The 12604-nt window shown below is 48.1% G+C and overlaps 1 protein-coding gene across 4 annotated transcripts in view; it reads left to right on the forward strand.

The window, feature by feature from the left end:
• Window positions 1-12604, forward strand: part of PFKFB2 (6-phosphofructo-2-kinase/fructose-2,6-biphosphatase 2) — a 248721-nt gene that overhangs the window by 85411 nt on the left and 150706 nt on the right. For all 4 annotated transcript variants that reach the window (XM_063955191.1, XM_063955189.1, XM_063955188.1 and 1 more), the window contains one exon: window positions 2584-2658. In XM_063955191.1, coding sequence (XP_063811261.1) covers window positions 2584-2658 — 75 coding nt within the window. The remainder of the gene's footprint in view (window positions 1-2583; window positions 2659-12604) is intronic.

Below are 12604 nucleotides of genomic sequence, written 5' to 3' on the forward strand. Positions count from 1 at the left end.
GAATGGGCCTAATGTATACCAAGAAAATGTTCCCTTCACCATTCCATCACAATCCTAAACTGTGGACACATAATGCAGGATAGATCCATGGATTCATTTTTATAATTCCAAAAATTTTGGCCCTACCATTAGCATGTTGCAGCAGAAATCGATTTGGCAGACCATGCAACGATTACTTAATTTTCTATCCATCCATTTTTGGTGAGTCCTTGCCTACTGTAGCCTCTTAGTTGTTCTCAGCTGACAGAAGTGGAACCTACTGTAATCTTCTGCTGGTAGTCCATCCACTGAAAGGTTCAATGTGCTATGCAATCAGATACTTTACTGCATACCTCTGTTGTAATGCGTGGCCAGTCTCCTCTAAGACCTTTCATTGAAAAAGCCTTTTTCATGTACAGAATTGATGCTCACTGCATGCTTTATGATTTGTGCACCATTCTCTATAAACTGAAGTAGCAGTTGTGCATGAAACCTTCTTTTTTTTTTTTCTTTTCTTTTAAGATGCTCAAACATCTTCTCTGGCACCAACAATCATGCTGTCACACTTTGGGGTGCAAACCTCCATTACCCGGTGTGGCAGGGTCATATTTTGGCCTTCTGTGTCCCTCTGGGCCGTGGGAAGTGTCTCTGGGACCATGCTTACCAGCCAGCATATGGGATTGGCGTTCTTTCGTTCTTATCCTTGCTGTCATCTTGTATGCAATCACATGCCTGGCTTCCCCAACCAGGTACCAACAACACTAGTCCACATGATGTGTTCAGCCTATCTGCAGTGTGGGCGCCTTACTTAAACCTCTACTTGTGTTCTGTCCTTTGCCAGGACAAGCAACCTGTGTTGTTCACTTAAGTCGTCAGTACTTCTACAGGATTCAGCACTTGTCTTTGTTAAAAGGTCTCATCATTGCTAAACCGCACATTGGGGTGGATGTATGATGAGTCGATATGGGGGGAAAGTGGTATCAGCGCACAGTACGTGTGCTGATACCACTACCCTCCCCCAGGAATTAATGTGGCGGTGTGTGCTACATGATAGGGGCACTATGTACACCTGTCTATATCGACGCTGCTATCTAGTAGTGCGCCTTGATATGCAGGGCACTGACCATTCTTACACCTGCAGCTATCAATTTTCACAGTTGCAGGTGTCATTGCCTATTCACCACAGCAGGGACAGCTCTGTCCCTGAACGCGGCAGCTGGCGGTGCCAGGCTGCACGGGAGATCCGTGCATGTCCACTGGAGCTGGCCACGGGTGAGAGAGTGTGTCAGCGGTAGGCTGATGTGCTGTGGGGGTCTGACAGGCATTGCCTGAGGGGGGAGTTTTCACTCCCCATCTCTGACAGTGAGATGTTAATACATATCGGTGTTACTGTTTCTTGCTTCGCCTCAGTAAAGAGGCAAAGAAGGAATAGCTACAGTGGCACGGTCGGTGTCACTATAATACACCTTCCCCTCTGTGTTTGTTCAAGCTGCAGATCTCCAAGCAGTGCTATAATTATCTGCACCTGTTTTATTCACCTGCATTGCTAGTGCAGTCTCCTCTTACCTGGGGGGGGTTTGGGGCCGGGAGACTGGCGTTCGGGATCCCGGAGGTCAGCATACCGACCATGGGATCCCGGCAGCAGAATGCCGGGGGGTGGGGAGCGCAACAAAGACCCTTGCGGGTTCGCTGCGCTCTCTATGCAGCGGGCTTGGTGGCTCGCTGTGCTCGCCACAGGTTCTGTTCCCACTCTGTGGGTGTCATGGACACCCACGAGTGGAAATAGAGCCTTTGGGTCGACATTCCGGCTGCCAGCATTTTGAGTGCTTGGGATCCCTGCATCGGCATGGTCACATGACCTCATCCCATTGACTGACTGATTTTGCATTTACTAGTGCATTTAGCATTTGACTCTGTTCTGCATGGCTGCTGATTCACTAGTGTGTCTGCATCTGCTCCAGTCTACATTGAGTGCTACCCTGCATCTATTCCTGCACCTGTTTCAGTCTCCTACTTCAGTGATACGCAGTACATCCACAGACCATACCTGTGCTCAGTCTCTTCTCAGGGTATCTAGACATCCATAAGTGGTAGTCTGGTTCCATGAGTAGAATTATTAGCAAGGCTCCCACCTTCATTCCTACTCCTTCTAATAAGTTAACCCAGAGGATCCCAGTTCGAATCTGCAAAAGCCAGTGTTGTGACACATGCCACAGTCAAAGTCACTTAGATTCCATTTATTCCCATCCTGGTGTTTGGCCTGAACAACAGCTAAACCTCTAGACCTGGGGTGTTCAGCATGCAGCCCTCCAGCTGCTGTGGAACTACACATAGCAGTATGCCCTGCTAAAGTTTTGCTATTAGGGCATGCTAAAACTGACAGGGCAGGCTGAAATGTGGTCTAGACTATGCCTGCATGTGTTTATTCACTGAGCCGAAGCCATTTGGTTGGCAGATTTAGATATTTTAATTAACGATCGAGTGAACAGGTATACCAAATAAAGTGGCTGAGTGTATTTTGTAAAATAATAATGGCATAACTTATTTTTTAAATTCCTGCAAAACATAAAATTTTAATTCCAGTATTTTTGTTTCTTGCTACAGGTATTCGATGCTACAAATACTACTCGTGAACGAAGAGACCTTCTTCTAAACTTTGCAAAGGAAAATGCATTTAAGGTAATTATTTTGGCGGGTGGTCTTCAGTATGCCGCTGGCCGGGATCCCGGCAAACAGCATACCGGCGCCAGGATCCCGACCGCCGGCATGCCAACACATATTCTCCCTCTTGGGGGGTCCACGATCCAGACTTAGGGGGATATCCAATTAGCCTGGTAATTTACCAGGGTTCTTTGTCCCGCCGGGTGCTACCCTATTAGCCCTGATAAGCCGGCACGAGCGGCGGCTTATCTGGGGTTTCCTGATGCTGCACCGACAGCTGGCTCCTGACAGGTGAGTACAAAACGGGTGGCCCCGCTAGGGGGGTACCCCAGTTCATTGTGCTGCAGAGGCGCACGGGTCCCTCCTGGGGGGGACCCGCTGGAGCCCCTGCGTGAGACTGGCTGGCGTTATTGTACCAAACATTTATGTGAGTCTACAAATGGTGTGGGAGACATGGCCAGTAAAAACATTATTAGTAGCTCTGGTGCCATTACGGGGGGCGGAGCTACATCAGAGCGGGCTCAGCTGCATTTTGTCGCCTACCTCTGCATAAGCAGCAGCAGCAGCCTCATACAGCTCCTCCACACGTTCACAGAATCACTGGTACCGGGTGTAGAGGGTGAGATCTGCTATTGGTACACAGTTTATAGACCGTATCACTGATAGATAGATATAATAAGAATTTACTTACCGATAATTCTATTTCTCGGAGTCCGTAGTGGATGCTGGGGTTCCTGAAAGGACCATGGGGAATAGCGGCTCCGCAGGAGACAGGGCACAAAAAAGTAAAGCTTTACTAGGTCAGGTGGTGTGCACTGGCTCCTCCCCCTATGACCCTCCTCCAGACTCCAGTTAGGTACTGTGCCCGGACGAGCATACACAATAAGGGAGGCATTTTGAATCCCGGGTAAGACTCATACCAGCCACACCAATCACACCGTACAACTTGTGATCTAAACCCAGTTAACAGTATGACAACAGAAAGGGCCTCTTAAAGATGGCTCCTTAACAATAACCCGAATTAGTTAACAATAACTATGTACAAGTATTGCAGATAATCCGCACTTGGGATGGGCGCCCAGCATCCACTACGGACTCCGAGAAATAGAATTATCGGTAAGTAAATTCTTATTTTCTCTATCGTCCTAAGTGGATGCTGGGGTTCCTGAAAGGACCATGGGGATTATACCAAAGCTCCCAAACGGGCGGGAGAGTGCGGATGACTCTGCAGCACCGAATGAGAGAACTCCAGGTCCTCCTTTGCCAGGGTATCAAATTTGTAAAATTTTACAAACGTGTTCTCCCCCGACCACGTAGCTGCTCGGCAGAGTTGTAATGCCGAGACCCCTCGGGCAGCCGCCCAAGATGAGCCCACCTTCCTTGTGGAGTGGGCTTTTACAGTTTTAGGCTGTGGCAGGCCTGCCACAGAATGTGCAAGTTGAATTGTGTTACAAATCCAACGAGCAATCGACTGCTTAGAAGCAGGTGCGCCCAACTTGTTGGGTGCATACAATATAAACAGCGAGTCAGATTTTCTGACTCCAGCCGTCCTTGCAATGTATATTTTTAAGGCTCTGACAACGTCCAACACTTTGGAGTCCTCCAAGTCGCTAGTGGCCGCAGGCACCACAATAGGTTGGTTCAGATGAAATGCTGATACCACTTTAGGGAGAAAATGCGGACGAGTCCGCAGTTCTGCCCTATCCGAATGGAAGATTAGATAAGGACTTTTATAAGATAAAGCCGCCAATTCAGATACTCTCCTGGCAGAGGCCAGGGCTAGTAACATAGTCACTTTCAATGTGAGATATTTCAAATCCACCTTTTTCAATGGTTCAAACCAATGGGATTTGAGGAAATCTAAAACTACATTTAGATCCCACGGTGCCACCGGAGGCACCACAGGAGGCTGTATATGCAGTACTCCCTTGACAAAAGTCTGGACCTCAGGGACAGAGGCCAATTCTTTTTGGAAGAATATTGACAGGGCCGAAATTTGAACCTTAATGGATCCCAATTTGAGACCCATAGATAATCCTGATTGCAGGAAATGTAGGAAACGACCCAGTTGGAATTCCTCCGTCGGAACCCTCCGATCCTCGCACCACGCTACATATTTTCGCCAAATGCGGTGATAATGTTTCACGGTGACTTCCTTCCGTGCCTTAATCAAGGTAGGAATGACTTCTTCTGGAATGCCTTTCCCTTTTAGGATCTGGCGTTCAACCGCCATGCCGTCAAACGCAGCCGCGGTAAGTCTTGAAAAAGACAGGGACCCTGCTGTAGCAGGTCCCTTCTCAGAGGTAGAGGCCACGGTTCGTCCGTGAGCATCTCTTGAAGTTCCGGATACCAAGTCCTTCTCGGCCAATCCGGAACCACTAGTATTGTTCTTACTCTTCTTTGCCGTATGATCTTCAATACCTTTGGTATGAGCGGCAGAGGAGGAAACACATACACTGACTGGTACACCCAAGGAGTTACCAGTGCGTCCACAGCTATTGCCTGTGGATCTCTTGACCTGGCGCAATATTTGTCCAGTTTCTTGTTGAGGCGAGACGCCATCATGTCTACAATTGGTCTTTCCCAACGGTCTATTAACATGTTGAAGACTTCTGGATGTAGACCCCACTCTCCCGGATGAAGATCGTGTCTGCTGAGGAAGTCTGCTTCCCAGTTGTCCACGCCCGGGATGAACACTGCTGACAGTGCTATCACGTGATTCTCCGCCCAGCGAAGAATCTTGGCAGCTTCTGCCATTGCACTCCTGCTTCTTGTGCCGCCCTGCCTGTTTACATGGGCGACCGCCGTGATGTTGTCCGACTGAATCAACACCGGCTTTCCTTGCAGGAGAAGTTCCGCCTGGCTTAGAGCATTGTAGATTGCTCTTAGTTCCAGAATGTTTATGTGAAGAGACTTTTCCAGGCTCGACCACACTCCCTGGAAGTTTCTTCCTTGTGTGACTGCTCCCCAGCCTCTCAGGCTGGCGTCCGTGGTCACCAGGATCCAATCCTGAATGCCGAATCTGCGGCCTTCTAATAGGTGAGCCTTCTGCAACCACCACAGAAGTGACACCCTTGTCTTTGGTGACAGGGTTATTCGCAGGTGCATCTGCAGATGCGACCCTGACCATTTGTCCAACAGATCCCTTTGGAATATTCTTGCATGGAATCTGCCGAATGGAATTGCTTCGTAAGAAGCCACCATTTTTCCCAGGACTCTTGTGCATTGATGTACTGACACTTTTCCTGGTTTTAGGAGGTTCCTGACCAGATCGGATAACTCCTTGGCTTTTTCCTCTGGAAGGAAAACCTTTTTCTGAACCGTGTCCAGAATCATTCCTAGGAACAGCAGACGAGTTGTCGGGATTAAATGGGATTTTGGAATATTCAGAATCCACCCGTGTTGTCTTAGCACCTCTTGAGATAGTGCTAAAGCTGTCTCCAGCTGTTCTCTGGACCTTGCCCTTATTAGGAGATCGTCCAAGTATGGGATAACTAATACGCCTTTTCTTCGAAGAAGAATCATCATCTCGGCCATTACCTTGGTAAAGACCCGAGGCGCCGTGGACAATCCGAACGGCAGCGTCTGAAACTGATAGTGACAGTTTTGAACAATGAACCTGAGGTACCCCTGGTGTGCGGGGTAAATCGGAACGTGTAGATACGCATCCTTGATGTCCAAGGATACCATAAAGTCCCCTTCTTCCAGGTTCGCTATCACTGCTCTGAGTGACTCCATCTTGAACTTGAACTTTTTTATGTAGAGGTTCAAGGACTTCAGATTTAGAATAGGCCTTACCGAGCCATCCGGCTTCGGTACCACAAATAGAGTGGAATAATACCCCTTTCCTTGTTGTAATAGGGGTACTTTGACTATCACCTGCTGAGCGTACAGCTTGTGAATGGCTTCCAACACCCTCTCCCTTTCGGAAGAGACGGTTGGTAAGGCAGACTTCAGGAAACGATGAGGAGGATCCGTCTCTAATTCCAACCTGTACCCCTGAGATATTATCTGCAGGATCCAGGGGTCTACCTGCGAGTGAGCCCACTGCGCGCTGTAATTTTTGAGACGGCCCCCCACTGTCCCCGAGTCCGCTTGAGAGGCCCCAGCGTCATGCTGAGGTTTTTGCAGGAGCCGGGGAGGGCTTCTGTTCCTGGGAAGGAGCTGCCTGTTGGTGTCTCTTCCCTCTTCCTCTGCCTCGTGGCAGGTACGACAAGCCCTTTGCTCTCTTATTTTTGTAGGAGCGAAAAGGCTGCGGTTGAAAGGTCGGTGCCTTTCTCTGTTGGGGAGTGACTTGAGGTAAAAAAGTGGATTTCCCGGCAGTAGCCGTGGCCACCAAGTCTGATAGACCAACTCCAAATAACTCCTCCCCTTTATACGGCAAAACCTCCATGTGACGTTTTGAATCCGCATCGCCTGTCCACTGTCGTGTCCATAAGGCTCTTCTGGCTGAAATGGACATAGCACTCACCCGAGATGCCAGTGTGCAAATATCCCTCTGTGCATCACGCATATAGATAAATGCATCCTTTATTTGTTCTAACGACAGTAAAACATTGTCCCTATCTAGGGTATCAATATTTTCAATCAGGGATTCTGACCAAACTACTCCAGCACTGCACATCCAGGCAGTTGCTATAGCTGGTCGTAGTATAACACCTGCATGTGTGTATATATTCTTTTGAATAACTTCCATCTTTCTATCTGATGGATCCTTAAGTGCGGCCGTCTCAGGAGAGGGTAACGCCACTTGTTTGGATAAGCGTGTGAGCGCCTTGTCCACCTTAGGGGGTGTTTCCCAGCGCGCCCTAACCTCTGGCGGGAAAGGGTATAATGCCAATAACTTTTTTGAAATTATCAACTTTTTATCAGGAGCAACCCACGCTTCATCACACACGTCATTTAATTCTTCTGATTCAGGAAAAACTGTTTGTAGTTTTTTCACACCATACATAATACCCTGTTTTACGGTATCTGTAGTATCAGCTAAATGTAACGTCTCCTTCATTGCCAAAATCATATAACGTGTGGCCCTACTGGAAAATACGTTTGAATTTCTACCGTCGTCACTGGAATCAGTGCCCGTGTCTGGGTCTGTGTCGACCGACTGAGGCAAAGGGCGTTTTACAGCCCCTGACGGTGTTTGAGGCGCCTGGACAGGCATTAATTGATTGTCCGGCCGCCTCATGTCCTCAACTGACTGTTTAAGGGAAGATAAACCATCACGTAATTCCACAAATAAAGGCATCCATTCTGGTGTCGACCCCCTGGGGGGTGACATCTGCATATTTGGCAATTGCTCCGCCTCCACACCAATATCGTCCTCATACATGTCGACACCACGTACCGACACACACCGCAAACTCACAGGGAATGCTCTAATGAAGACAGGACCCACTAGCCCTTTTGGGGAGACAGAGGGAGAGTCTGCCAGCACACACCACAAAGCGCTATATATACAAGGGATATCCTTATATTAAGTGCTCCCTTATAGCTGCTTTAATATATATATATATAGCCATTAATGTGCCCCCCCTCTCTGTTTTACCCTGTTTCTGTAGTGCAGTGCAGGGGAGAGACCTGGGAGCCGTTCTGACCAGCGGAGCTGTGACAGAAAATGGCGCCGTGTGCTGAGGAGATAGGCCCCGCCCCTTTTTCGGCGGGTTCTTCTCCCGCTATTTTTCCAGTCAGGCAGGGGTTAAATATCTCCATATAGCCCCTATGGGCTATATGTGAGGTATTTTTAGCCTTGTATAAGGTTTATATTTGCCTCTCAGAGCGCCCCCCCCCAGCGCTCTGCACCCTCAGTGACTGCCCAGTGAAGTGTGCTGAGAGGAAAATGGCGCACAGCTGCAGTGCTGTGCGCTACCTTATGAAGACTGAGGAGTCTTCAGCCGCCGGTTTCCGGACCTCTTCACGCTTCAGCATCTGCAAGGGGGTCGGCGGCGCGGCTCCGGGACCGGACTCCACGGCTGGGCCTGTGTTCGATCCCTCTGGAGCTAATGGTGTCCAGTAGCCAAGCAGCAAATCCACTCTGCATGCAGGTGAGTTTACTACTTTCCCCCTAAGTCCCACGTTGCAGTGATCCTGTTGCCAGCAGGACTCACTGTAAAGAAAAAAACCTAAACTAAACTTTCTCTAAGCAGCTCTTTAGGAGAGCCACCTAGATTGCACCCTTCTCGTTCGGGCACAAAATCTAACTGGAGTCTGGAGGAGGGTCATAGGGGGAGGAGCCAGTGCACACCACCTGACCTAGTAAAGCTTTACTTTTTTGTGCCCTGTCTCCTGCGGAGCCGCTATTCCCCATGGTCCTTTCAGGAACCCCAGCATCCACTTAGGACGATAGAGAAATATAGATTATATAGAATATATATATATATATATATATATATATATATATATATATATACACATACACATACACATATACACACACATATACACACACACACACACGTAGAACCCAGCGCCTTCTGTGTTAGACGAATTCCAAGTGCAAATTAAATAATAATGGGGGTAATTCCAAGTTGATCGCAGCAGGAAATTTTTTAGCGGTTGGGCAAAACCATGTGCACTGCAGGGGGGGGGGGGGGGGGGGGGCAGATAGAACATCTGCAGAGAGAGTTAGATTTGGGTGGGTTATTTTGTTTCTGTGCAGGGTAAATACTGTCTGCTTTATTTTTACACTGCAATTTAGATTGCAGATTGAACTCACCACACCCAAATCTATCTCTCTCTGCACATGTTATATCTGCCCCCCTGCAGTGCACATGGTGTTGCCTAACTGCTAAAGAAATTCCTGCTGCAATCAATTTGGAATTATCTCCAATATGCGTACCGCATCCCATATGTATTTCAGGCATGTAGTAAAAACCGTGTTTCTCCTGATGCCGATCTAGCTTTCCCACTGACTCCGTAGATGGACCGTAAGGAAATTAGAAAAGCGAAAGATAGTGTAATATTGCCAACATGTAAAGAGGTGTGCCTATATCAAAATTTCCGATGTGATTAGTGGTTATGCCTTTAGTTAAATAGTACACCCCGTGTCACATTAGCCAACCAAATGGTGTGCCCACCGCCTAGGGTAGTATAAAAATAAGTACCCTCAGGACTCGTGATGCTTGCATGTAGAAATGTCTTTGGGATATTCTTCTCCCATGGTTCATGATGGGGACCTGCAGCCGGCCTCCGTTTCACAGGCACTTGCTGATGTCATTTAGGATACTCCTTAAGGACAACCTCAGACCAGTGACTATGCCTGTGTGCAGAGGAAAGTATTGGGTAATACTGGGTAGTATTTCCTCTAGAGGGAGTCTGGAAGTTCCAGCAAAGTGACACGGATCAGGCTCCAGATTCCCCACTAGCAGCAAAGAGCAGCAGCAGCCAAACACTGGCAGCAAGGAGCTGATCCCTGTAGCCTCCCCCTCCTCCCCCCCCCCCCCCCCCCCCCCTTCCTCAGAGGTAAGATATGTCCCAGCCTGACAGCCTGTAGTGGGGCCCCAGCGCTCTCACAGCTGACACCGGGGGCAGAGGGACTGTTGTTGACCAGAAGAGAGATTTCTATTGCAGCCTCCAAGTCCGCACCAGCCAGCTGCACACAGGCATATTCACTGGAGAAGAATATCCCAAAGACATTTCTACATGCAAGCATCACGAGTCCTGAGGGGTACTTATTTTTATACTACCCTAGGCGGTGGGCACACCATTTGGTTGGCTAATGTGACACTGGGTGTACTATTTAACTAAAGGCATAACCACTAATCACATCGGAAATTTTGATATAGGCACACCTCTTTACATGTTGCCAATATTACACTATCTTTCGCTTTTCTAATTTCCTTACGGTCCATCTACGGAGTCAGTGGGAAAGCTAGAAGATCGGCATCAGGAGAAACACGGTTTTTACTACATGCCGGATATACACACGGGATGCGGTACGCATATTAATATTTAATTTGCACTTGGAATTCGTCTTACACAGAAGGCGCTAGGTTCTACCACTTTGTATATTTTACCTACCTGGACTTTTGAAATAGAGTCCATCCAAGAGGACCCTTTTAGCAGCCCCCCTAAACAGGGGAAGTGTTTTTGAACTTTGACTCTGACTGACTGTTGTATTCATATTTCTTAAATATTAGTCTTCTTATCTAGGTAGCAGCGCTATTTGCACCACACACATTCTATCTCAAACGCGTTGGGTGCGCTGGGGTCCTCTCTACTGTGTCTCCTCTCACATGCATTAGGGCAGGCTTGTATTGTAATCAGTCTGTGTTGTATGTGTATTGTATCTGTATTTCATAATGGTGAAACAGAAGTTATGCAGTGTATGTAATGCCAGATTCTCCCCTATTTCATATGGCTCCATATCATGTGAGCAGTGTAGTCAGTCATCACAAAATGCTGATAACAATGGGGGGGAAGGGGGGGGGGGGGGGGGAAGTCCAGTGCCTTCCTGGCTGGGGGCTATCAAAACTATGATGTCTGATATGTCATCTCAACACACTGCCAATAAAACACAAGAATTGCGACAAGCAGTAGCTAACCTAGCTGCCAAGGCTGATGTTCCCCATCCCCCCATGTCTACTACAGGTGGACAAAAATGCTTTACCTGCAATCCTTTCAGATACTGATGATGATGTACAGGATTATGGGGATGATGTGGATCCCATTAATGGTTATTCCACCCCTACACAAGGTATTGAACCCCCCTCATATTGGCTTTACGGGATGTGTTACAGTTCCCCCTGGAGGACGCTACTAATCAGCAGTCGTTTTTCCTCCACAAGACAAACTGACAGTCACATTTCCTGATTCCAAGGAATTGGATGGTTTATTTAAATTAGCCTGGAAAAATCCAGATAAAAAATCAGGTTTTTGCATACCTTCCCCTTTGCCCCTGAAGGCAGGAAATTCTGTGAAGAATCTCCAGCAGTAGACGTCTCAGTCTCTCTTACGGTAAAGGACCCGAGGTATAGGAAAATTGAGACCACTGTGAAATGTATCTACACTGCTGCAGGTTTAGCTCAAAGATCGGTCATTGCAGGTTGCTGTATGACACATGCAATTCATACGTGGGCTACTCAAATTTCGGGTGATATGACCTTAGTTACTACTGTAACTTTCCTAAAACACATTCAGGACACGGCAAAAGTCCTCTGTGACTCCCTTAAAGAGATTGGCAATATTAATGCTAGGACCACTGCTATGGCTGTGTCTGCACGCAGAGCCATATGGTTGCGTCAGTGGATTGCAGACGCTGACTCCAAACGCAATGTGTAATCTCTTCCCTTCACAGGGGAATGGCTCTTCAGAGGTGAGTTGGACTAATGGATCTCCAAAGCTACTGCTGGGAAATCCACGTTTCTCCCTTCAGGGGCTCCGCCTGCTAGGCATGCCTACCCGGGACCATCTGCTCAGTCCTTTCGGGCCCCTAGATTTCGATTTAGAGCCAGCGCAGCTAGAGGCTCCAGAGGTAAGCCTAGGAAACCAGCCGTTGCCGGTTCTCAAGAACAGAGCACTAGTTCAGCTTCCACAAAGACTTCGGCATGATGGTGCCCACCCACCCCCTAGGGGATCTCGTGGTGGGAGCTCGGTTATGTCACTACAGCCACATCTGGGACGGTTCCTGCCAAGATGCCTGGGTAAGGGACTGTATCTCTGAGGGTTACAAGCTGGAGTTCGACTGGTTCTCCCCAACGATTTCTCAAATCAAGCTTACCAGCTTTGCAAAATATGCGTGTTACGCTACTACTAGCCATCGACAAGTTGGTCCAGTCCCAGGTTATTGTTCCAGTACCCCTGCTACTACAAGGACAAGGTTACTACTTCAGTCTGCCATAACCAGACGTGTCTGTGAGACCCATTTTGAATCTCAAGTCCTTGAATCCTTACCTGAAGGTTTTCAAATTCAAGATGGAATCTTTGAGAGCGGTGATTGCAGGCCTGGAGCACCAAGAATTCCTAG

The sequence above is a fragment of the Pseudophryne corroboree genome, chromosome 2 (assembly GCF_028390025.1).
Source record: "Pseudophryne corroboree isolate aPseCor3 chromosome 2, aPseCor3.hap2, whole genome shotgun sequence".
Lineage (NCBI taxonomy): Eukaryota > Metazoa > Chordata > Amphibia > Anura > Myobatrachidae > Pseudophryne > Pseudophryne corroboree.